General features: G+C 48.8%; 2 protein-coding genes across 8 annotated transcripts in view; both read right to left on the bottom strand.

Annotated features, from left to right (window-relative positions):
* Positions 1-1598: 1598 nt before the first annotated feature.
* On the bottom strand, positions 1599-14498 carry PRKAG1 (protein kinase AMP-activated non-catalytic subunit gamma 1). Of its 2 annotated transcripts, none has more exons than XM_058558360.1 (12): positions 14400-14498; positions 10510-10558; positions 4534-4643; positions 4255-4336; positions 4097-4155; positions 3912-3957; positions 3757-3811; positions 3331-3457; positions 3059-3224; positions 2871-2908; positions 2454-2600; positions 1599-2314 (listed from the first exon to the last, which is right to left on the bottom strand). In XM_058558360.1, the coding sequence occupies exons 1-12, from the start codon at positions 14406-14408 to the stop codon at positions 2210-2212; spliced, it is 993 nt and encodes a 330-aa protein (XP_058414343.1). In that variant the 5' UTR covers positions 14409-14498; the 3' UTR covers positions 1599-2209. The 2 variants fall into 2 exon arrangements, with proteins under 2 accessions (XP_058414343.1, XP_058414344.1); XM_058558361.1 differs by lacking the exon at positions 14400-14498 and adding an exon at positions 11045-11952.
* Positions 14499-14653: 155 nt separating this feature from the next.
* Positions 14654-26013, bottom strand: part of KMT2D (lysine methyltransferase 2D) — a 40945-nt gene continuing 29585 nt past the window's right edge. For 4 of the 6 annotated variants that reach the window (XM_058558354.1, XM_058558357.1, XM_058558356.1 and 1 more), the window contains exons 42-56: positions 25730-25897; positions 25412-25571; positions 24675-24750; positions 24327-24502; positions 24097-24227; positions 22967-23099; positions 22761-22888; positions 21472-22612; positions 20453-20589; positions 20222-20352; positions 19682-19729; positions 18257-18542; positions 17942-18015; positions 17705-17813; positions 14654-17544 (exon numbers count right to left, since the gene is read on the bottom strand). In XM_058558354.1, the coding sequence (XP_058414337.1) occupies positions 17452-17544; positions 17705-17813; positions 17942-18015; positions 18257-18542; positions 19682-19729; positions 20222-20352; positions 20453-20589; positions 21472-22612; positions 22761-22888; positions 22967-23099; positions 24097-24227; positions 24327-24502; positions 24675-24750; positions 25412-25571; positions 25730-25897 (2991 nt within the window). In that variant the 3' untranslated portion in view covers positions 14654-17451. The remainder of the gene's footprint in view (positions 17545-17704; positions 17814-17941; positions 18016-18256; positions 18543-19681; positions 19730-20221; positions 20353-20452; positions 20590-21471; positions 22613-22760; positions 22889-22966; positions 23100-24096; positions 24228-24326; positions 24503-24674; positions 24751-25411; positions 25572-25729; positions 25898-26013) is intronic. The other 2 variants (XM_058558358.1, XM_058558359.1) reach the window with 1 other exon arrangement.

Here is a 26013-nt window from a genome sequence, read left to right as displayed (position 1 = left end):
TGCTCCCTAACATGGGCCATTCGAGAGAACCCAAACGTCCCCTATCCCATCCACTTGACCCCCCTTGAATCCATACACCTACCAGCTGCACTGACGGCTCTTTGCTTGAAGGTGCTTCCTTCCACCCAGGTCACACCAGAGTCCTAAGGCTTTTTAAAGCCTTTGCCTCCTCCCTAGACAAACCCTCTTCATGATGGAATGTGACATAAGGAGACATCTGTCCCTTCCACCATGCACCCACCCACACACACATAAACATACCCTCATTCTAATAACTTGGAAGCCTCCCTCCCTCAAGTCTGGGAATGTGCTGTGAGAGCTGGAAAAGAGGTGACTGCATGAGCAGGGGCTTCTCCAAGGCCATGAGGCAGCACTGAGAGCTGAGCTCTGATGAGTGCCTTGATACCTTTCCCCGTTCCAGTAGGAAGCCTGGTTTGGAGGAACAAGTACAGTATGGCTGGTTTCATTAGAGTTCTTAGGGGCAGTACAGGGAGGGGCAAGGAGTTACTCTGCAAGTGCTTCAGGTCCTGGACAGGAAATGGTATCATACCCGCCAGGCAGTGGTGAGACAGTGCCCAGAATTTGGCTCATACCCATCGACTAGCAGTCCTTATGGTCTGTGGTGCCGACTACTGTTTTGGTTTCAGCACAGGGAAAGGGTCTGATGGGGTGACCACGGTCCTGCTGCTCCCCACCTCCCAGCGCATTCTCAGCTTGGAAGAAAGGCAAAGGATTTGTAGACTCAAAGACAGTGTCAGCTGAGCAAACTCCAGAGTCCAACCTTTCCTAAGAAAAGTTGATGGTAGTGGCAGGTCTCCCTGCCTAAAGGAGACCCTCAGTCTGTCTACTTTCTGGAGACCTAACACTATTACTGGATTTTTCTTGGGTCCCAGCTATGGTCCAGGCAGAGGGGAAAGTGAGGTAATAAGGAGGATTGCAGGGAATTGGGTGGGGAACAGTTATGAACGGAGAATTAGAAAGACGGTAAGTCTAGTGAATGGTAAAGAGATGAGCTCTGGAGCCAGACTGTTTGGGTTCAAATCCTCGCTCTACTTTTTACTAGCCGTGTGGCCTCGGACTAGTTATTTAGCTTCTCTAAGCCTCAGCTTTTTTTAAATCTGCAAAACTGGAATAGTATCTACTATTGTTTTGAGGATTAAGTGAATTAATATATGTAAAGCACTGAGAATCATGCCTGGCACACAGCTGTATATATGTGTGTGTGAGCTATTATTTTTTTTTTTTGTGAGGAGATCAGCCCTGAGCTAACATCCGCCAATCTTCCTCTTTTTTTTTTTTTTTTTTTTTTTCCGCTGAGGAAGACGGCCCTGGGCTAACATCAGTGCCCATCTTCCTCCACTTTATATGGGACGCCGCCACAGCATGGCTTACCAAGCAGTGCGTCGGTGCGCGCCCGGGATCCGAACCAGCGAACCCCGGGCCGCCGCAGCGGAGCGCGCGCACTTAACCGCTTGCGCCACCGGGCCGGCCCCGTGAGCTATTATTATTGTTATTAATGATGAGTTGAAAAAGCTGTACGAACTAGGACGGCTGGAGCAGTAGTGTCTATCAACTAAAAATCAAAGACTGCAATACCATGACGAGGTTCCCGTCATTTTAATTAGGTTTGCCATGAGAAGCAATAACCTCAGCTAACCACTCTGCCCTCCTCCTCCACCTAACCCCCTTCTCCCTTCATATGCACACAGCACAGGGACCCAAAGGCCCTCCTCCCCACTCCCATTATGGGAAGAAATGTCACTAAATGGACTCAGCCCCCTCATACAGCATGAAACAGGATGAATAAAAATATCTCGAGTTTTGTTGTCCTATTATCTAGGGTGGAGTCAGGGGCAGAGATACAGGCAAAGGCTGGGTGAGGTCTGGGGATCTCTTAGAGATCAGAATTTGCCTGAGGAGCACAGAGCCCATAGTTCACCCAGAAAGGGGGCTATGTCTAAGAGGACAGACGCTAGGATGGGCTAGGCTGAAAGTTTTCCTCAAGTGTATGTGTGAGGACAAGGACAGCTAAAAATCCATTCTCCTTCCTCCCCCAACACCTTCCCCAGCTCCCAGGTGGAAGGGTAGGGGGCTGCAGAGCAGGGAACAGAGTCACAATTCTCTCAAGGTTTCATCTGTGGCTCCCAGAGCCTCGGGCGGGCAGTGAGTGGGGCACAGCCCCTGGTGATGCCTGACCCCTTGCCCCAGCTCAGGGCTTCTCTCCGCCTGTGAGCACCAGGGCCTGCAGGATGTCAGACAGTGATACAATTCCCTTGACCACATCATTCTCATCCACCACTACAAGTCGGTGAACCTGGCATAGAGCAACAAGGGAGAAAGGGATGTTTAGTGCCAGCCTCAGTTAGGGTGAGCCTTTTCGCCCCTACCCTCCTTGCCGAACCCCACTCTCAAGGCTGCTCCCCCCAGCTCCTCTTGGGTCACTGGCCCCCTACCTCTGCTTCCACCAGCCTGTTGATTATGGTCTCCAGAGTCTCATGCAGGTAGCACTTGAGGACACCCTCAAAGTAATGCGATCGATGTTGCAGGGCTTTGGTCACAGACACATCTAGGTTGTTGTAGGTCTTTTCTGCTGCCAGATTCTGGAGAGAGAGAGGAAGGTGCTTGCAGGGAAGCAAAGAAGCCAGCCCCCAAACCCTGAGCACCCCTCCAACCTCACCAGCGGGATTTAGGGCAGTTGTCAGCCATGCCCACAAGCTCCACCCAGCTCATTCAATTCCTTTTCAAATAGGATTTGAAAGCTTGGAGGCTTCTAAAACCCATAGGTCCCAGAAGAGACTCTCTTCTTCTCCCTTTCCACATTCAACACCCCGCCCGTTTCCCTACCTCCCAGCCCCTCCACAATCACTCACGATAACATCAAACTTGGAGTAGATGTCCACCACACGCCCTAGGGGGACAGAGGCAGCTCAGCAAGGAGGATCTGGCATCCAAGGCTCCCTCTGCCCATAGAATCACACTCCGGGCTGTGCTAAGCGATTTTCCCAGAGCCACCCTGGCTTCCCTGGAGCCCTCCCTCTCCTTCTGCCCAATCTCTCACCTTTCTCATCCACCACTGGCAGGGCTGAGACTCGGTGCTGTACAAAGATGCCCAGAGCCACATAGACAGGGGTGGTAGTGCGGACCATGGCAATGTTGGCATAGGTGCCAATCTGTAGCTCTTCCAGAGACTTGGACATGAACTCTGGCTTGGGGAACTCAGTGATCTGAGGAAAGAACTGTCAGCTTGAATTGCAAGGTTCCCTAAACCACCCTTGGACATCCTTCCAACTCAGTACATAAGAAGTAAAAACTGGGCTGAGGAGCACTTACAAACAATTTGAGGAACTTGAGGATGCGCTTGTGGGTGAGGATGTACAAGGTGTTGCCTGATTCCGGGTCAATAACTGGCAGCCTGTGGATCTTGTTTCGAATTAATGAAGAGACGGCATCAAACAAGCTGTGGGAAGGTGGGGAATAATGATAAGTTCCACAGTGCTGGGCCTGAGAGTGGTTAGACAGCTCCTTAGGGTATGTTTATAAACAGGGAAAACTGGTGGTTGGGGAAGGGGAGCAGTGTTCAGGCCAGACCTAAAGAGAGTGAGTAAGTGAGTGTGGGGGTGGTGGCGGGGGACGGGCAGGGGGGTGGGAGGAGTGTCTTTTCTCTCTTCTGCCCCTGGATTTCTGGGTGTCTAGGGTTTTAGCTATGCTGATGGCAAGGCTCTTCCCCTTCTGGACAAATAGGTAGCTGGAACTCACCTGGCATTAGGAGAAATGCAGACAAGTGGTTTAAAGGAGTCCTGTAGATACACCTCTGAAGGGAAAACGGGGGTTCAAAATATCACCATGTAAAACCGTTTCCCAGGAAACTCTCCATCCCTTTATCCTTTTACAATCCCCAATTCTCTACACACCTCTCCAAGTTTCTATCTTGTGTTCTTCCAGCTCATAGATCTGTACCTGGAAGCAGAAGCAAGAGAGCTTGAGACTTGATCTCCCTGCTTCATTAACCCCTTGTGGTTTGCTTGGAAGAAAGGAAATGAGAATGAGGGACTCTGGGCAGGGAAAGTGGTTTGGTCATTGGGCTAAGGTTCCTTACCAAGGCTGACTTATAGTAGCGGTGCAGGATATTGATGAAATCAGTGATGGTCAGCATGCCTGGAGGCCAAGACAAGAGCCCTCAGCACTGCTTAGAAGCTTCTTTCCCTGCCCAGCACAAGATGCCAATAATACTGTGTTCTAGAAAATTTTGCTTACCCACAAAACTTTGCTTCTTACTATCCCACAAAGGGGCAGCTCGTACACCATTAGTCACCAAAGCAAAGAAAGCTTTCTTCACCTGTAACCAGAGAAATAATCACAAAGGGAAATTCACAGGGGGCAGGACTTTAAAAGAACAGGGGTTGGGTATGTTGGGGAAAACATGAGACTAACCCCATAGAAGGACAAGGATATTTACCCTTGGGATGAGAAAGGTGAGAGGTATTGAACCAGAGTCTCCAAGGAAGGGGGAAGGGAAAAGAGGATTTCACCTACCTGCAGGGAAGTATCAAATACAACCAATTTGGAGCTTGTGGGAATCAGGTCATAGCAGCGATGAGACTTCATGAAGGAAGTATACACGCTATTGTTGGATTCTGGGGTCTCTGCATAGGGTGCGATAGTTAGTAGCTTCCTTCCATGCAACAACTCACAGTCAAAAGGAGCAGATATAAAACAGTATTGTAGTTGCTCAAATATTTAGAGCATGATATTTTATAAGGCCCCCTATTCTATCTGTTTTGTTCCTATTGTTCCCAAAAAACCTGGATAAACCCCTTAGCAACCATTTCATCCAATGCCCATTTCCAGGTAGGACTATATCTATTGGCTCCTTAGGCAAAAGGTAGCTGACTAAAACAGAAGGTCAATCTTTCATTAATCTGTTCTAGTCTAAAAGTTTTTTCTCATCTTTAACTCAAGTTTTCCCTTTCATATATTTAGCACATTTTCACGTGCACTTTCTTCTCAATTAAGATGTAATTAAGCTTGTTAAAATTCGAGTAAGCTTCTTAAAATTCTTCTAAGACCCACAAATGAGAAAGGCATGGTCCAAATTGGGCCATTTCAGATCAACACTAAGTTGGAGCCCCGTGCTCAATCAACTTGGCCCAAAACACCCTGAGAGTCCATCTTGGAATGACTCTGTGAATCAGAAATCATCCTATCTTCTCTAGACAAATGGGAGACCCTGTCTGTGTTTACCTTTCCATTCCTCTGATTGTAACTGCTTGCTCTAAACTGGAGAAGCAACCCCAAAATAATAGCCTGAATGTGCTACATACTATGCTATGTGTACTTAAAAATATTACGTCATTTAATCCTTACGACAAATCTGTAAGGCAAATGTTGTCCTCATTTTTCAGATGAGAAAACAGGTGGAAAGCAGAGAAATAAATTGCTCAAGGTCATACCATTAGTTAAGTGACAAGAAAGACTCAAACGTAGATCTACCCGATTCCAAAGATCATGCTCTTCAAATCCTATGCCAGTTGTTTGTTTGTAATTTTTAATTTTTTACCAAAGGTACACAGTTTAAAGAGTCAAACAGTTCTACAAATTTTGTTAAGAAAAACTGCAGTCCCTGGCACCCACTTCCCTGTACTACCCCTTCACAGAGATGAGACCTCTTTTAGCTGATTATTTTGGTATTTATTTCTATGTCTGTAAATAACATGCTTACATTGCTACTTTTATTTTTTCACTTTTAGGCATTATTTATTATCATCCAAGGAAGATGAGAATTTTTAGTTCTCTTTCCTACCAGGACCCCATTACAAACATGTACCTCCCATCCCCTCATTCTTTCAGAAGTTAAACTATAATGTTGGTTACATCAGTATTTAAATAATTTTGACTGAATATTCATTATTCAGAGCTAAGCCAAATAGTAAACTCAGATGTTTTTTCTTTCTTTCACAACTTTTGTTTTCCTTAGAGTTAATAATTGTCTTGTCTTTTTGTTTGCTTAATTTTCTATGTATAGTATTTATAACTAATTCAACCCCGGAACTCTTTACCAATTGTTTAAATCTCCTTTCAAGAAGTTCAGAAGTATTAGATAGTCTATCAATTTAAACTACCCAAAGTCGGGCCGGCCCCGTGGCTTAGTGGTTGGGTGCGTGTGCTACGCTGCTGGCGGCCCGGGTTCAGATCCCGGGTGCTCACTGACGTACCGCTTCTCCAGCCATGCTGAGGCCGCGTCCCACATACAGCAACTAGAAGGATATGCAGCTATGACATACAACTATCTACTGGGGCTTTGGGGGGAAAAATAAATAAATAAATAAAATTATAAACTACCCAAAGAAGTCTCTCCAGAGCCTTCTGTTGTTTTGGTGAGGAAGATCAGCCCTAAGCTAACATCTGATGCCAATCCTCTTTTTGCTGAGGAAGATTGGCCCTGGCCTAACATCTGTGCCCATCTTCCTCCACTTTATATGGGACGCCGCCATAGCATGGCCTGACAAGTGGTGTGTCAGTGTGTGCCCGGGATCCGAACCTGTGAACCCCGGGCCACAGCAGCAGAGCGTGCGCAGTTAACCGCTGCGCCACCAGGCCGGCCGCTCTCCAGAGCCCTCTGACCTGCTCAAATCTGGGCTGATTTGCCTGCTGTGCACTGCTGTCATCCTGAGATCTTCCTTTATCACCATCCAAGGGACCCCTTTCCCATCTCCCCTGTATTGGCACTCCTGTGTCCTGTATCCCATGTTTTCATCTTTTTTGATTACTTCCTTGTTTTCATGGAGCAGTTCTTCCAGTAGCTTCCTGAGAAAGGGTGCATGGGAGGTAAATTTTTGGAGAACTTGCAGCCTGCAGATATCTTTATTTTACCCTCATCTTTGATTTATAATTTGGCTGGATATAGATTCTAGGTTGGAATTTCTTTTCCTGCAGAACATTGAAGGCATTGCTCCATTGCCTTCTAGCTTCTGGTGTTGTTGAGAGTCTGAGGCAATTCTGATTCTTTGTATGTGACTTTTGTTTTTCTCTCTGGAAACTCAAGATCTTCTCTGTTTCCAGTGTTCTGAAATCTCTTGATGATTGTGCTTTGGGTGGGTCAATTTCATCCATTGTGCTGAATATTCAATAAGTCATTTCAATATGAAAACTAATGTCCTTCAGTTCCAGAAATGTTCTTGAATTATTTCCTTGATTGTTTCCTTCCCTCTGTTGTTGTCATTTTTCTCTTTCTGGAACTCTTATTATTTATATATTGGACTTCCTAGACTGACTCTTTAAGGTTTTTGTTTTTCTTTTGTTTTTTTTTGGTGGGTTTTCATTGTTGTTGTTTTAAAAATATTTTTTCTCTCCTATTTTCCAGTTCTTTGATTTTTTTTTTCACTTCTTTGACGTTTAATTCTACTTTCTTGGAGATTTCCTCAACTTGACTTTCCAAACATCCTACTCAGTTTTAAAATTTTACTATTATAGGGCCGGCCCCGTGGCTTAGCAGTTAAGTGCGTGCGCTCTGCTGCTGGCGGCCCGGGTTCGGATTCCCGGTGCGCACCGACGCACCACTTCTCTGGCCATGCTGAGGCCGCGTCCCACATACAGCAACTAGAAGGATGTGCAGCTATGACGTACAACTATCTACTGGGGCTTTGGGGGAAAAAATAAATAAATAAAAAATAAAATAAAATTTTACTATTATATATTTTTTTGGTTTTTTTGTTTTCTTTTGCTGAGGAAGATTCACCCTGAGCTAACATCCATGACAGTCTTCCTCTATTTTGTATGTGGGTTGCCACCACAGTATGGCTGCCGCTGAGTGGTGTAGGTCCACACCCGGGAACTGAACCTGGGCCGCCAAAGCAGAGCACGCTGAACTTAACCACTTGGGCGTGGGGCCAGCCCCCCAAATTTTGCTATTATATTTTTAATTTCTGAAAATTCTTTTTTTAAAAAAATTGTATCCTGTACTTGTTCCGTGGTGGAAATATGTTCTTTTATCTGAGTATATATTAATGTTATTTTCTAAAGTTTCTTCTCTATACACTGATTTTTCCCCTCTGTTGCTTTTTTTTTCTGTTTGTTTCTTTTCATGTTGTGGGAGGCAGTTTGGATCAGCTTTTTTCATGTCAGAGGCTTTCTTTAGATGTCTGGTAATCCTTGGTTTAAAGGAGAATTCAAACCATATTTTAAGAGTGGAGTCTTTAAAGCTGACTGAAAGCTCTAAGTGTGTAAATGAGCCTTGTTGACTGTAAGCCAGTTAGAGGGGGAACACTCAATACTTATATTTTGGGGGCTTTCCCCTCAAGGGGATTCTGGAGAGGATTTATTGATTCCATTTTGTGCCTGGAGAGTGAAGTCTTCTCTGTCAGCACTCTGGAAACTGAATGGGGGAAAAGGACTGGTGTCTCTGCATCCAGTACAGTTCACTTCATGCTCCTGATTTTAACACAGCACCTCAGCCCTCAACTGGGCCTGAGCCCCTCTCCAGACCTCTAGTCTTTGACAGAGTTGGGAGGGGGGGTTGCTCAGCTGTACTCAATGGGGTAGGGAGTCTTGGGATCTGACTGCTTCTTAGACCTTCACTGCCCCTTGGCTTTCCCTACTGCTAGTTTATAATTCAGTTTTCTCAGGTCTGCTAAGTCATTTACCACTCTTCTGTCTGCTTTCCAGCTTCCAAAAATTCATTGTTATCATCTCCTTTCTTGTTCTCCCTATTCTGGTGGGTTTGTACCTTTAAAAAAAATTCCTTTATGGTGGTTTTAGTGGCTTTTTGTGAAGGAATGAAAGTAGATGCATGTATTCGATACACCATCTTTAACTGGAAGCCCACCATTGTTTTTCAAATTTGAAAACTCACAGACTCCCAAGAACATGTCTATTGACACCAGTTTAAGACATGGTACATTGATAGTTAAATACTATCATTTTAGGCTACACCTACGAACATATTTGGTTTGGCTTTCAAAGTATTTTAAAAATAATTTAAATCAGTTGCCAAATTTTAAAAACCTGGAGATTTACACAAAAATCCAAATTCTCAGTTTCTTTTCAAAATCAGATCTGACAAAACTAGGTCTTGAATTCCTGAACAGTAACAACTGACCAGACCTGGATAGTTGCTGCCCCTTTTTGTGCGACGAGATCTACAAGTTGTCGCAGTCATACGCAGCCCATGTCACTGCTTAATCCATGTAGACGATTTGAGTTTTTGACCCCTGCCTTGGTGGGGGCTAATGCAGATGTACTCAAAAACATAAAATAAGCACTGACATCATGTGGCAGTACTCAATTATGAGGAGTCATTCAGATAACTCAAAATATGACTATATTGGGCCGGCCCCGTGGCTTAGCGGTTAAGTGCGCGCACTCCGCTACTGGTGGCCCGGGTTTGGATCCCGGGCGCGCACCGACGCACCACTTGTTCGGCCATGCTGGGGCCGCGTCCCACATGCAGCGGCTAGCAGGATGTGTAACTATGACATACAACTATCTACTGGGGCTTTGGGGAGAAAAAGGAGGAGGATTGGCAATAGATGTTAGCTCAGAGCCAGTCTTCCTCAGCAAAAAGAGGAAGATTAGTATGGATGTTAGCTCAGGGCTGATCTTCCTCACAAAAAAAAAAAAAAAACACAAAATATGACAACTTTTTTGGATACCAACAAAATGAAAAGAGAACATTTAAAAATTCTTGTGGAGAACTCACAGACCCTTAATAATATGTCCTAGGATCTCAGCCCATATTTCAATCCTCTGAGAAAGCGTGTACTCCTTTTTTTGTGTGTCTGTGTGTGAGGAAGATTGGCCCTGAGCTAACGTCTGTTGCCAATCTTTCCCTTTTTTGCTGGAGGAAGATTGGCCCTGAGCTAACATCTATGCCAATCTTCATTTAGAAAGTGTGTACTCCTAATGCCAAAAACATGTGCCAGGAAGACCTAGGAATGTTCTTGGGCAAAATCTTTACCAGAGATGCCCATAAATTCTACTTCTTTCTCGATGGCCTAGGGTTGGGCCATTCCATTCTAACCAGGTATTTGGGCAGATGCTGGAATTGCCTTCTCCTGTTCCCTGGATTTTAGAATTTAGTGCCTCTATTTCTAGATTAGTTCTAAGGGCTTTCAAGGCCTTTCTATAATTTCTTGTGTATATTCAGTGGTTTTAGTAAGCTCACTAGATGATAAAATCCTAGTGGCATTATTTCTGGGGTACTCAGAAAATACCAGAGACTTCTGAAACATGGTTAGCCAGTCCAGAGTTGCCTATGGAAGTTTTCCCTGTACCTCAAAAGTTTCTCTCAAGTGGTTCGATAATTGAAGATATTAATCATCCTCACCTTACACAAGATTTATTCCTAAGTGATCTTGCTAAATTATTGTTCCTGATGTGTGTGGTTTGGCACATTATCTGGCCCAGCTTTGATTGTCCCAGGGGAATCCTGGGAGAGCTTCAAAAGCATTGCTGAAGATAGGTTAGGATTGGGCTATTGCTTTCATACCAGTTTCCTTTCTTCAGTAAACTTACCTTGAGGATGCTCATTTTCCAGAGCTGGGTGGCTATCTGAAGAAGTGACCTGGAAAGACAAGAGAAACAAAGGTTCAGCCTATCTTCGGCTCCATATATTTTAGCCTAGCAACATTAGGAGAAGGTGAACTAATGACTTCCTTCAAAGCACTATATGGCCCTTTAGAAATATCATCTCATTAATCTTCATAACAACCCTGAGGTAAATACTATTATTAGCCTTATTTTCACAGATTAGGAAACTAGGTTCAAGAAATATTAAGCAACCTGCCCAAGGTCACATGGCTGGTAAAGGGTGGAATAGGGATTTCACAGATCTGTGTGGTTGCAAAGCTCATGTCTTTATATACTACACCACCTAATCAAACATTAGATCTTAAAAGCTGAGCTTAGAAAATCTGACCTTACGGCTGGCCCCACAAGATTCTCACAGATCTACTTTATAAAAACATGTAAGCCAGAGGGACACACTGCTTTCCCGTAAACACTCACTAAGCATAGTTGTGGGCGCTAGAATCATTGACACACCCCTTACCATTGAGAGAGGGCCACATCTGGGGAGGATTCCAGCAGCCGACTGTCAAGAGAGCGAGTCGACGTTTGAATGATTGAGGGTAGATGAGGAGCACAAATGTTCTGAAACTGGGGACCTGGGTCCTCTCAGCACCCTTGTGAGTCAAAGGCCGCTACAGCCCAGACAGTGCTGGCTTTCCAAGTTTCCTTGCCTATGACAGTCTGAGATTAGAGAGTGCTTTGAATACAGAGAAACCTTCAGAACCATCTCTGTGGTCACTCAAGTGGGAACATTTGGAAATTTCATTGTTATCTAGGAAGTCAGGAGGGATCATGATAATTTTCATCCATTGGAATCAACAGTTTTGGCTCCATTTGCTCTGGGTAATATCCCAAAAGTAACTTAAAGTCATACTTCACCTCCATAGCTGCTGTAGTAACATGAAGTTAAAGGCCTTGGCCTGAATCTGGGAGGTTGGCTTATGGTAAACAGGGTCAAGTTGGCAGGACAGCCCTAAACTTCCCTCCCCTAATGGGCCAGGGTGGGGGCAGGGAGGAAGGGGGATAATCTCCTCTCTTCTCTCTGGGCTGCATACAACTATCAGCTTGGCCTGGCATTTTGGCAAAGCTTTCGGAACAACAGCCTCATCACTTATAAGTGGGAGAGAGGGCTGTTCAGCTGTAAAGATACACACATGGTATAACAGTCTCACAAAGATCTATACAAAGACACAGAAACTGCCACTTCTTTAGAAATTATTGTACCCATCATATGATACATACTACACTGTGCTACAGTTATTTTGTTCATTCTCTATCCAAATAGATTATAAATTCCTGGAAGCCTGGAACTAGTTTATATTTCTTTGTATTCTCCATACAACTAGCATGTGATTTTGCATATAATTCTCAATTGTTTTGTTTTTTAATTCTCAAATTGATAATGATAGTGATGTACATTGATATGAACAAAGAGACCTAAGACTAAGTTACAGAGAGAGAAAAGAGACGTACAGCTAAATAGAGGTATAGATACCTACATAAGAGAGTCTGACACAGTTGAATATGACTTTATCTTTCTCCACACAGGAGTAGGGTAATTATGTCCACTCCTCTCTACTTTTAATAACATAGGGGACCTAAGAAAGTACCACTGTAGTACCTAAATACAAAATATTATTACAGAGACATAAGCTAGATCTGACACACAGACCCAAAATTTCTTCCAATTTCCTGATCCACATTTCCAATTGTTTGCTAGACAACCACAGATGTTACAGAGACTCCTCAAATGCTCCAATACAAAATAGAACAGCATCTGTGCCTCCAATCCTATTATTCTCACTGTGGTTCCCATCTTTGTTTTTTGCATTGCTGTCTTCCCAGGGGCCTAGAACTGTAGTCTTGATTCCTCCAAGAATGGACTATGCCAACTTGTCTGCTTAGAATTGCAGAGCAGGGCATGACCTAAACTTGTCCTTAACATCTATCAGCAAAGCTGATATGTTAGAAATGCCTCAGATCTGTCTCTCTCCCTTCCACTTTCACAGCTTTAACTTAGGCTTTTTCCTCTCACTTCCGCAACATTCTCTAAACTGGTCTCCCCGCCCTAAATCTGTCTCCTCTTCAATTCGTCTTTCATGCTGTCACCAAGTTCTCTCACCAAGCTTCTCAGGTTTGGAAGAGACTTTTATCTCCAGCAACCAAGAACTCACTACTTTCTGAAGTAGCTCTGTCCATTTACAAAAAGCTGTTAAGAACATTCCTAAAGCACACTCACGACCTCGCTGATAAATCTTCCACGGGTCCCCTTATTACAAAACAAAGTTCAAACTTAGTGTGGTATGCAATACCTTCAACCTGACCTCAGCCTACTTTTCCAATATTTTCTCCCACTATGACCAAAATCCAAAGCTCCAGCAACATCAAGCCACTGGCTCACCCCCAATTATTCTCTACATACCCCAATTTCTATGCCCTTGCTCACACTATTCTCTCAACCTGCAATGCCCTCGCCCAGGTTCACAATAATTTCTCCCTCCCCCATGCTTCCTTTATTTGCATCTTGATGACAGCATTTATTACAGTCTAACTTAAATAACAGCTGTCACTGGCGTACCCTCACCCCCACTCCAGTTAGGCTGAGCATTTTCAAAGCAGAGGTTTTCTTTTTTATTCTTTTTAAAACAATTTCTTTCCCAAGAACCTAATTCAGTACATAAAGTATGAAGACTAATTAGAAAATCTATATAAAAATTCTTTGTAAACTATAATACATTTATAAGGAAGTAAAAATTAATATGTTATTTTGAATTTAAAGGAATCAGACCTTTTATTCTTCTTCAAAATTCTCTTAATCTGTAAGAACTGACTCCCTTGCCTGGGTGGCCAATTGCAAATCACTTTACCACTGTGGTCTGCTGTCTTCTTTACAACCTGAGAGACAAGACCTCTCTGCAGGCAGAGAAAGGGTATGGTAAAGGAATTACTTTGGGCATGTAACTGATCCAAAGATAGGTGAACCTGCAGCCCTTACACAACTACAGTAGCAGATGATAAAAATCAAGATAGGAAGAGTTACGCTGGCTCACAAAGGCTACATGGTTAAAAACTGTTGGAGAGGGAAGTGAATGGGAAGGGTTCCAGAGTGCTAGGAAATGGCTCCTGAGAGTGAGGTGGATCCAAACATGTAGCAGGCAACTTGCAGCATCTCTGGGAGGATGACAGAGACCTGCCACAATCGGGCAATGCCTGCTCGCCAAGAATGAGCTATGCCAACGTGCCTGCTTAGAATCGCAGAGCGCGGCATGACCTAAACTTCTCCAGGGACACAGCGGCCTCGAACACTGAAAGATTCCCTCCTTTAGGGAAACCTCACTTTTCAGTCTTATTAAGGGTATATGACCTCGCTGGACACCTCAATGCCGTATAAAAGTCTTTTAGATGTCCCTCCTGACAGGGATTGTAGGGATCACAATCAGACAACCGGGGACCAGGTGCTACGTGCAAGACGGGGTCCCTCGGAAGCCCCCTGCCTCATCCAGGAAAGATGGATTACAACCCTGCTCTCTCAGGCAACCTCTGAAGGGCTTGAGGCGCTAAGAGGAAAGGCGGCCCGAGATCGCCAGGGTGTGCGTGGGTTCCGGAGGAGCTAGAAGTCACTGCCTGCCCGGGCTAACAGTGCGGAGGACGGAAGGCAGGCGCGGGCCTGGCCCAGTCCTAGGAGATGCGCCCAGCGAAGGAGCAGAGGGGCAGGGTCACGGCATAGGACAGACACCCGTCTCATTTACTGAGCACCAGCGCCGGCCCCTACCCAGGCTTCCCCGGCCCCTAACAAGGGTCTCGGGCTCCACAGCGCCCCCCGCCGCCCTCCTCACCGTCTCCATTGCTAGAAGCGCCGGCTTGGTTCGCTCGCTTTAGGAAGCTCGCTGGCCGGGCGGGGAGTGGGAGGGCCTACCCCACTTCCGGTACCGCGACTCACTTCCGCCTACGTCAAGGCAGACGCAAGCCAAGGGCGGAAGGCGGGGAGTTCACCCTTCCCGCGCGGCCTGGCCTCGGTAACCGCCCTCCCTTGGGTGGTCTCGGGCCCTCAAGGATCCCGCTGACGGCGACGGTGACGGGACGGAGCCGCTTGTATTTAAAATGTTGTTTTTTTATTTGTCGTTTAAAAACAAACTTGGAAGAAGCAAAATCCAAAACTTGCCCTTTGCCTCTTGCAACATAAATTATGTACAGTTCAGAATGATCGCTGATACAAAACATGCCAAGGATAGGGACGCTGGGGGTGGAGGGAGAGGGCGCTTTAAAAAAGGGAATCATTTCATCCGTTGTTACGAAGGACCAACCTTGCTGTACAGGATACACACAACACAAAATAAAGTCTTCACGGGATTCACACTTGTCAGCGATTTATTTTTTTAAAAAGGGGGAGGATCCTGGAGGTGAGGGGAGAAGACCGTAAAGGGGAAAAACTGAAAATTGAATATGTGCAAGTGTAAACCAACCCAAAATACAAACACGGGGGGAAGAGGAGAGGAGGGAATTCTGATGCAATTATACAGGCGGGGTACTTAAAAAAAACCAACAACCAAAATTCCAACCTTGTAGCTTGGGTCTGAGTTAGTTTATATAAAAATTAAAAACTGTATAAGGTTTCTTCACTAAGTTCTACAGGACTATCGGATACCTAGCATATGCTTACAAAGTCTGCCCCACCCCCTTTTCCCAGTCCCAGGGCCCAAGCCCCAAACAGAGTCTGACTCACAGAAGCCAATCTCCCCCTCCCTGTAGCCCAGACCTTTTGCTCTTGGAAAAGGAACAGCGGATGGCTTTGGGGGCAGCAGCCCAGTCTCCCCACTGTCTGATTTAACTACAGTGGTTTCTGTGGGGGTGAGGGGATGTTATTCTCTTAAACATTTGCAGCTTGAAACAGTTGAGGAAGCAGCTTAAAAAAAAAAAAAATCTCCCTACCCCCATCAATCCGCAACCCCCCAAATTCAAAAACAAAACAAAAACAAACCTAAAATCACAACAGCGACCGTGCTCCCCCTCCAGCAGGCCTGCCCATCCACCGCCACCAAGCCCATCCCTACACTCCAGACATTTGATTCTTGAAAATATTAATTACAAAATGCCCTTTGCCCACAGCCCCTAGGAGAGAACTGCATATAAGCTTCATCTTCATCCCCACGGCTCCCTACCAGAGAGGGGTCTGGGGCTTCACCCACCCCCTGACCTACCCCTACCCCCAGGAAGAGGTTCAACTGCAGCACAAGCTTGGGCAGAAACGGGAAGGAAAGGGAGGCAGGGACCCATCACCCTCTGGCTCCCCCTGGGGCCAGCTCACTTTTGTGCGTTATAACATAGTCCAACTATACAACAGGGGGTGGGACTCGCCCAGCCTCTATACCCCCACCTTACAGCAGTCACAGCCAGGGGGTGGGGAGGAGGGGGTGAGGAAAAGGGCGGTAGGTTGGGTAATGGAGGGGGCCCCCCCACAAGGGGAGCTCCATGTGTCCGCCCCACACCCCCCTACCATTTATAAACTGGTTTTGTAAAAAGAAAATAGATATATTTATATAGAATATATAAAGCACAAAAATTAGTAGTTTTACATTTGCTCTCCCCAAGGGTGGGGGGAGAGGGGAGGGTTCTCACCTCCAGCCGGCTCCCCCATGCCCCACAAGACTATGTACAATCCCATGTATAAATAGATAAATACCCCCCACCCTCCCCGCGCTGACACTAAGCTCCCCCACCCCTACACCACCACCCCTTCCCACCAGACCAGCAGCAGTTTGGTGACTGAGGGAAAGTGGGAGCTCCGGGCCACACCCTGCCTCACTGGGTATGGGCATGCCACTCAGGGATAGCCCTCACCCTACCACCCACCCACCCCATCCAGGGGCTGGAGGGCAAATGGGCTCATGATGGGGCTGGGAAAACAGGAGGGAGATATCCTGGTCCTAGGTTTAGCACACCCCTCCTGCCCCATGTCCAGATGGAGAAGGAAGTCCTAGAGCAACTAGGGGCCAGTCATCCCCAATCTTCATCATCATTAGCCTCAACCACCATGCCATGCCCATAATTAAAAACAAAGATGGATTTTTTGTTGTTGTTTTTAGTTCCTCCTCCTACCCCCCTTCCACCCACTCAGAAGAGGGCAGTGAGGTGAGGGAGAGGGTTGGGGCAGTAGGGGGCTTGGAGAGGGTCTCACATTTCAAAACAGCAAAAAATCCAACACTTAAATGAGGTAGGTGTGGGTGCGGGGTCTCCTTGCCCGGCTTGCCTGGCTTGCCCTCCTGGGCAGCTGGGCGCCTCTTTCCCATTCATGTTGCATTTGTCAGAGTGGAAAACAAGGAAACACAACCCATAGAAAGACAGAAACACAGAGGAGAAGAGGGAGACAGAGACAGATTGAGAGGGAAGAGGATGGGGGTGAGGGTGGGGGCAGGACCCGGCAGGCAGGGCCAGGTGTGGGACCCGGCCTTTGGGATTGTCAAGCTTAGTCAAGTCTCTTTGCAGCCTTGAGTTGGGCCGGAGAGGTTGGTGGGAGCAGCAGGGCTGTGAGGCCCGGCCACACATCCTCCTCCCCTCTCCCTGCTGCCTCCCAGATGCTTCTGGGTAGTTCCCGGCCCATATCCCCCTCAAACCTGAGATGCCCAATGGCTGCTTCTGTCTGGCCCCTCCTGGAGCTGGGGGCAGAGATGCCAGCCTGGGGGCCGGTGGCGGGGAAGAGGGTTGTCCCTGGTGCCCAGGGTGGGCTCGGCCTAGGGCCCTCTGCCCCAGCCTCCTGCTCCAGGGGCTCCGGTCAGCCGGCAGCCCCAGCCCTGGATCCTGGCTCTGACTGCTACCTCTCTTCCCCCTCATCCCTTTCAGGGAAGAGGTTGGGGGTGGGGGGACTCCCCTGCCTAGTAGCCTCAAAGCTTCTTAGTTCATCCATTTCCGACAATTCCAGGCTCCACAATGGCAGGGGATCTTGTGCTGATCGTCCTCAAAGTCAAACTGATAGTCATAGGTCAGCTGGAAAGAGAAGAGGGCAGAATCAATGCCAGCCCCCCAGAGGAAGTGAGGGAGGGCAGAGAAGATCTGATCTGAGGGCAGTGGCTTTGGAATTGGGCTCCTGAGGAATGGCAGATAAGAAGGAGCTGCTTTGTCACTCACTCGGGATGCTTCCTCTCACCTCCTCTCCTTTGGGGATTCGCCGGCTAGAGATGATAATGATTTTATCCTCCTTGTCAAATGTCACAACTTCCGCCACACAGTTAGGGGCACAGGAATGGTTAATGTACCTAGGCAGTGGGACAGGGTCAGGGATGCCAGGCAACTGAGTTGGGATGATTTTGGTTCCTTGTTAGCCCACCCCCAGAATGCCACCCTCAGGGACCCCTAAATCCCTCCTTCCTCATTCCTCTCTCACCTGGCAGGGCCTCCGGTCAACGTAGCATCAATCACATGTTCATTGTTTATTCGGAACATGTAGATGCCTCGATTCTAGAAAGGCAGAGGTTGCAGAAGAAGGGGCAAGAATATCAGAAAATGGAAGCAGTGGTGGTGGTGGGATCAGGTGGTGGACTGGGGCAGTGGGCTTATCTTCATTTCTCATTCTTCCTTTTCTCACCTCTCCCCTCCTCCTCCCACAGCTTTCCACCTGCTTCTCTGGCCCCAATCCTGCCCCTTGCTCCTTGGCTGAGCGTGGACTATGCACCACAATGGCCCCTGTGCCAGGCCATACCTGCTCCTCATAGATTTTCTCACGCCGGTTGGCCACCTCGTTGCGAATGATGGTGCCAATGTACTCGATGACCATTGTGTGCTTTTCTAGGTCCTTGGCTGCATACAGCCCCAGGCCCTGGATACGGGAGCGAGCCAGATACACATTGTTCTTCCACTCAGTGCGCAGCCGTCGGTACTGAGATGACTTGGAGTGCACAAACTGCTTGCTGTACGGGGTGTTGGTCTCGCCTGTGAAGGTGCTCTGATATGCCTTGGACATGCTGGTGCTGTTCAGGGTGTGGGGCCTGAGAGGCGACACAGTCCATGACAAGACAGCTCTCCCTCAGACCAAGCAAACACCACCCGCCTCCTCCCTGGGATGTACAACACGCCAGTAAGGGGCGTGTGCTGCCTTGGGAATGGAGTGGAGGCATCTGGTTCTTGGCTTTGGTGAGGCAGCAACTAGCTACAGGGACCCTTCCAACACTCTGGGTGGCACAGAGAGCCCAGGATGGGGGGTGAGGGGTGGAGGGAGGGGGTGGCACCAATTCCCCTACACTGAGCCCACTCTCCCATCTCCCCACCTTCTACCACCCTCCTGCCAAACCATCCTCCAGGCCGTGCTCCTCTGGGAGGTCTTCCCCAAGCAGCCCAGGCCTGGAATTAAAGCTCATGGTTGGCTCAAAAGTCTGAGTCCTACCTCCTGCTCATACTGAAAGCCCTGAAAATAGGGGCTGTGTCTACCACACTGGGCTGGATTTGAATTAAAACTGGCTCTGAATTCACAGCCGAAAGGTGGTATCTTTTCCTTTCTCCAGACCATCCCCTTCTCTGATGTAACATTGGGCTCGGTGCAGGTGGCTCAGTGCAGGGGAATGACTGCTGCCTGGCAGGATGCCTTTCACCACCCTAGGGCACCAGCCAAATTCTTGCCCATCCCAGAGCAGTGGTTTTCAAACGTTTTTGATTCTTTTTCATTTAGCAGAAATCTGTCTTTTTCTTTAACAAAATGTTATTGGAACTCCAATACATAAACTAGATGAAAATGGAACTCTTCTGGTTGAATCCAATTTGGGGAAGGGGAAATTAAACATGGGGAGGGCCAAGCTCTGCCCATGCAGGGTTCCAGGGCTTTTGGACCACACAGTTTGAAAACCACTACTGTAGAGCATCAAGGACTAGGGCTGACTGCGGTAGAGTCTGACATTCTACGACAGCCCGAGGAGCAACCGAAGGCCTTCGAGAAAGCCCTGCAACCATGGATTCTGCCTCCCTCTACCCAGGGACCAAAGTCAGGCTACTGTGATCACGGAAAGAACAGTGAACCACAAGTCAAAGGTAAAGTTCTGGTCCCAGCTGTGTGACCTTCATCTAGTCACTTAACCTTTCTGGGTCTCAGTTTGCTCAGCTGTAAAACGGGGGTCATACCACCTGCCCTACCTACCTCATAAGGTTGTTGTGAGGATCAAATGAGATAATGGATGTGAAAACGCTTTGAAAAAAAAAGTATAAAGTGCTATACGAATGTAAAGTTTTATTATTTTTCTATTATATTTCTAATTATTTATTTTTGATACCAACATAGCCTGGGGAAGGGAAGGTGACCCTAGCACTCATGGGGTGTCTGAGGTTTGGGACAATCATAGGCCCTCTGGAAGCAAAAGAGGAGAGGAAGGAGGTAACTGGGTCCCTTATACATTTCATAAAATTTCACTACTGTCTACCCAGAACCTCCCCAACAGCCATTTCCAAGGTGCCCAAGGTAAGTCTGTCCTAGACCCCAGGTCAACCCAGGACACCTGAGCAGGTTGGGGGAGGAGGAAAGGGATACCCTAGTGATACCTACACACCCTCTAATCAGGAGGCTTACAGTGAACCCTCAGTCTCGTTAAGGGAACTCTGATCTGTAACCCCACACCCTCATAATTGGCCAGAGGGTCCCTACCAACACCCACACTCCTTGGCCCCAGCCCCACAAGCTCACCGTTTGTAGTGTGTGAGGATTTTAGGCTCCGATCGGGCACAACCAGTGGGGTTGATCATGAGCGGCAGCTCCATCAGGGGGTGGCGTCCATAGCGGAATAAATAGTTTTGACAGCTCTCCACTCCAGGCAGCTGTGGGCACAGGTGGTGCTCACCTTAGCCTGAGCACTTCTAGGGCAGGACCCTAGTTCCCAGTGACCACCTGGCCCCCAGCCCCCCACCCCTTCCTTACTGATTCAGCTATGCGCAGCACGGCGTGCACCGTCAACCCAAAGAGCTCCTCGCCTTTCAGGTACTCAGGGAAGAGCCGCAGCATGTCAGCCTCTTTTCTCATGGCAGCCACAGGCTCAATGATGCGATTCCACACAGCTAAGATGCAAGGAAAGAGAGCAGCCCTCAGAGGCAACTTCTGCTCATTGACCTCAGCCCTAACCTTGACCCAGAGCTACAGCTGTTTTCTAAAGCATGCACACCTCCCTGTCATCAGGGTGTGTGGTTCTTCAGGACCTGCTCTCGGCCTCCCAGTCTCAGTCTCCCTCAACAAGCCAGGAGGCTTCCCACCCTGGAGGGGAATCAGAGAGCCTTGTGACACAGAAACATGAACCCAGGGCCCAGGAGACTCAGCACAGGCCATGGGCATTGTCAAGAGCCAGAACAACAGGCATGCTTTGGAGTTGGGAAGACTTGGGTTTGGCTTCTAGTAATGGCCATGGGGACCATAAGCCAAATACTTAAATCTCTCTAAGACTCAGTTTCTTCATATATAAACCCGGCATAACAATAGTACTTACCTCATAGAGTTGCATGAACAAAATGACCTCTATCAATCACTTAGCTGTCTGTGGCACATAGTACATGCTCACTAAAAGGTAACTGCTCTTACTATTACTTTTATCATTAACACTAAAACTAAGATCAAAAGAATTTTGTCCAGGAAAAAGCAACCACAAGGAACTCGAGGTCAGGATCAGATTGGGCGAGCCAGCTGACAGGGTCTTAGAACTGAGGTTAGGAAAGGGAGCTAGAATATGTGAAGTTAGACAAGCTGAATCTCTTTCATTATAAGAGAATGTAAGGTGACTGAGAAAGGCTAAAACACATTCTCTGGGGATCTTAAGAGACCTCTGCCTGCCTGTGGTGGGGGAAAGACCACTCACAGGGACCCTGCAGATCTCTTCTCGACAGCGTAAATGTGGTTCTGGGAGAAACTTGCCCAATTCTGCATTACCATTTCAAGGGCCCAGTGCTCACCCTGGGGAGAGGCATCAGTGAAGACTAGGTCCTCCAGGCCCTGCTCAATGACTTTGATGACGAACTCTGGCCGCCCGTTGTTCTCGCCGATGGAGCAGCGGTAGCAGCAGCGGCGGTTGTTGGTGCGGAGGCTCCAGTAGATGCGTGTGGCCTCGTAGCCCACAGGATAGAGGGCAGTGGCACTGTGGAAGTCAGCCATCTGGTGGGGGAGCAGCTGTCCAATGGCGTGGAACACAAGGCCCCCCACTCGGAACATGTGCAGCCGCTCTCCCCGCTGGATGATGCTGGCGATTTGCTTCACTTCATCCCGCTCAATATAGACCCGCCGGAAGACAGCAAAAGAGCTCAGCTCCTGCTCACAGGGCCCCTTGATCTTATGCATTGGACAGAGCATGGTCTTGTCCTTGAAGAACATGCACTTGGCGCGGATGGCGCAGGCAAAATGGTAGACGTTGGGACAACGCATACGATTGCAGCTGCTGGTGGCACCAGTGCGCTGGCACAGGGAGCACTTGGTTAGCAGTCCTCGGTGCAGGGCAACCTCCACATTCATCAGCGCCCCGCCTTGGGTCTCATATACCTCCGTGGACCACAGGGCACAGTTGAGATGTACCCACAGGTCCAGGTCCAGGTTCAGCAGGCGGGCAGGCCCATCAGTGGCCCCATCACCCTCCTCATGACAGAAGCAGCACCGCCGCATGTCTCGAGGCACCTTGTCCGGTCGCAGGGCTGTGCCAAGCTGTTCCATAAACTCTGCCACTTCCCGCTCATCCTCCTGCCGCCCACTGCCCTTTTGGATCGTTAGCAGCAGCCGCAGCCGCTTCCAGCGCACCCCCTTCCACTTCTTGAGGCGAGGGGTCCGGGAATCTTCACCCTCTTCAGAGGGCCGGGCTCGGGGCTTGGGCCGGGCTGATTCAGGGGATGAGGCCAGTGGCAGAGGTGAGGGGACTGGTGGCTCAGCTGAGGGTTCAGCTGGAAGTTCAACCAGGGGTTCAGCAGGGGGGCTGGCAGGAGAGGGTGCCAAGGGGGATGGGGGTGGGGAGGGTTCTTCAGGAGGTGGGGCTGAGAGCTGTCGCACATCCAGATTGGAGACGTTGTACGTGTAGCTGTGTTGGGTGGGTGGCTCTGGGGCAGGACTCTCCTATGAGGGCACACGCTCTGTATCATTAGTGCCAGCTCCTCACCTAACCAGCGCCCTCCCTCACCCCACCCAGATTCCACTCTCCCAAAAGCCCTCTGCCTTCTTTGCCCTAGCCAGGTACCCACTCCCTTTTCTCCCCCAGACCCACCTGTTTCAGGAGACTCAAGATGTCTAGCTGGCTCTTGAGGGTATAACCAGGCAACACAGCATCAAACTGCTTCAGCCAATCAGGGCCAGCTTCTGGGCTCTTGCCTCCCAGACCCTTGTCCTTTCCACCTGCAGGAAGGAAGGGGTCAGAGCCTCCCACCAGAATCATTCCTCGCAGGTCCCAAGGAGTTTTCCTGCCACACTCACCGGGGCCCTCAGCTTCCCCCTTCTTAGGCTCAAGGCCTGCCCGGGCTGGACTCTCTGGGAACAGCACCTCGTAGGAGTTGGGGATCTTCATGCTTAGCAGCTCCGCCACTGCCACCATCACACCATTCAGGTTCTGCCAGGGCAGGGAAGGAGGTGGGAGAGCCGTGTCGGCAGAGTATGTGGAGTGAGCACTACCACCAGCTTGGTGGGGACAAGGACACCCAGAACACAACTCCCCACGCAGCCGGTCAGTCCTGCCCCTGCAACATCCAGCTCCTCTCACACCTCCTTACAGCAGCCTTTCCCAAACTGCTATGCCAACAGGAGCTCCACCAAAGGGGACTTGTGACAACTAAGTTTTGGAAATGATGTACACTATACCCACAACTTGGGAGATTCACGATCCACATCAGCAAATTAAAGGATCTGAGGAGTCTAGCAGTAAAGAAACCTGTTTTGTTGTTTTAATTGGGATTTCCAATTTTCTTTGACCACAAAGCTCTGTTAACATTTTCTTTTTCTTTTTTTTTTTTTGGTGAGGAAGATCAGTTCTGAGCTAACATCCATGCCAATCCTCCTCTTTTTGCTGAGGAAGACGGGCCCTGAGCCAACATCTACTGCCAATCCTCCTCCTTTTTCCCCCTTTTTCTCCCCAAAGCCCCAGTAGATAGTTGTACGTCATAATTGCACATCCTGCTAGCCGCTGCATGTGGGACGCGGCCCCAGCATGGCCGGACAAGTGGTGCGTCGGTGCGCGCCCGGGATCCGAACCCGGGCCGCCAGTAGCGGAGTGCGCGCACCCAACCGCCAAGCCACAGGGCCGGCCCAACATTTTAAAAAAAAACAGAGTTCTACCCAACGCGACTGGGGACATGCTGTCTTGCAGCACTGGTTGCATTACACACGTTCTCCTTATTTGTTGACTTCTGTCTTTACCACTGGACTATGAGCTCCTTGAGGGCAGGGACCCCTCATGCTTCATTTACCTTAATCCCACAGTCTCACTCAGGCTTTCACACATAGTAGGTCCTTAGTACATAGTTTTGAATGATGGAATTTATCCAGACAAGCTCCAGGGACTGCCCTCTGACCAGTGTCTCTTTGGCCTCTGAGGTACCCCCAGGACACACCTTGGCTGCCGCAGCAGAGACCGTCAGCATGACTGACACCTCGCTTCCTTTGCCCTTTTCCCAAGTTGTAGAAGGCAGCTTCCCAGGGGCCTCCAGGTCCAGGGCCCCATAAGGTTTGGTATCTGGGAAGACTAAATGAGAAAGAGGGACCTGTGTAAGTTCCAGCTGCCTCTCTCTCCCAGCCTCTGACAACCCAGCCTGGCCTGGCCCATGCCCAGAACAGCCTCTACCTGGGATGCTGGCCCGAGGAATGATGGGGATGACAGGGGAGAGAGCTCGGTCATCCTGCTCCCACCGGCCTGAGCCCAGCTGAGGGAAACGAGGGGCCTCTTCCCCTAGGATGCTCTCAGGGGATGAAGCTGGCACAATGCTGTCAGGAGAATCACTGTCCTCATCACTCTCCATCCTGTGAGCCAAAAGTAGACATTTGTTGCTACAGCCCTGCAGACGCCCCCTCCAAAATCTAGAGATCAGTAGATGTCATAGCCTTACTTAAAATCTGCCATTGGCCCAAGGAAAAATGAGGCAATGTGCCCCCCACCCCCATTCCTTATCCCCATTTCCGGCCCCACCCCCACCTGATATCCTCAGTCTGATTGTGAGGGGGTGTAGGCAAGGCAGCCAGCAGGTCTAGACTCTTCACTTCTGAAGCATCTGAAGGGTAGGCAAGGAGAAGAAAAGTCAGGCTGACAGCTGCCAGAGCTGATGGTGCTTCTCCCCCATATTCCAGGCCTGACTAGTACAAGATATAGCCTAGTTGTCATGACCACTGTCTACTCACCCACCCATCTACCAGTGTGGGGCAGACAAGCTATATCCATTGAGCCTTTCTTATGTGCCAGGCCCTGGGCTTTAGGTTCACTCTTTGTTTAAAATCTTTTAACAACTCTATGAGACCAGTATTCTAATACCCATTTTACAGTGAGGAAATTCAGGCTCACACAAGCCAATCAAGTTACTTGGCTGCAGTAACACAGCTAAATGAATGTAGGAGCCAGAATCCAAATCCGGATCTGACTGTAGTTCCATACCCAGTAAAGCTGGGCCGTTCCTTCCAAACAAAAGCTCCATTAATCCTCTTCCTGCTACCCTCCTCCCCTGTCGCCTTTGCTCTAGACTCTAGAAGCCCATCCTTGCCTCCAGCAAATCAGTCCTGAAGAGGCCCTTCCTATCTCAGGTACCCTGTCGTGTATGCACACAGAGGAATATGCAACCCACTCATACCTTAAACTGTATGACAGGGCATACTAACTGGCTTGGACCCCAGCCACCAGGTCCTGCTAGGGAAGGAGAAGCCCCTCTGCTCTTGACTTACCCCTCAGCGTGCCTTCAGCGTCCCGGGCAGAGGCGGCATCCTTGGGGTGCTCCCCCAGCTCTTCAGATGGAGTTACACCATTCACCATCTTCTGCTGCACCGATGGGGGTGGGGTGGGGGGCAGCGACGAGGGTGGTGTCGGCGGGTTACTCAGGTTATTCTGGGGGTGGGGTGGGGTGTTGTGTGCAAGATGGCATAGGGAGACTGACATAATCTCCTGGCCCCACACTACATCAGCAATTTCCTCAAGTCTTCCATTCCCACCTCCACCTCCCCAAGAACCTCATCATCCCCAAAAGGTATTGCCACTTTTCTGACCTTGGTAAGCAGCTGGGAATAGTAGTCAGGGCCAGTGGGCAGTGCCCCACTTCCAAAAGCCCCCCTCAGCTGGCACTGCCCATTGATGGGGCAGCCACTGCCAAAGGGAGCGAAGAGGCTAAAATTGGCGGTGATGGTAGGCTCCGTTAGGGGCAGCAGGGACAGCTCCTAGGAGGGGCAAGATGACAAGGTTGGAAACCTGCAGCGTGTACATCTCTGCCACTGCACAGCTGGGGGCCAGGGTGCCCCCTATCCTGGGATGGGACCAGGGGACTGGCTCCTGG

Source organism: Diceros bicornis, chromosome 17 (genome assembly GCF_020826845.1).
Source record: "Diceros bicornis minor isolate mBicDic1 chromosome 17, mDicBic1.mat.cur, whole genome shotgun sequence".
Taxonomy (NCBI): Eukaryota; Metazoa; Chordata; class Mammalia; order Perissodactyla; family Rhinocerotidae; genus Diceros; species Diceros bicornis.
The sequence above is the reverse complement of the archived record's forward strand: the minus strand, read 5'-3'. Positions and strand labels throughout refer to the sequence as shown.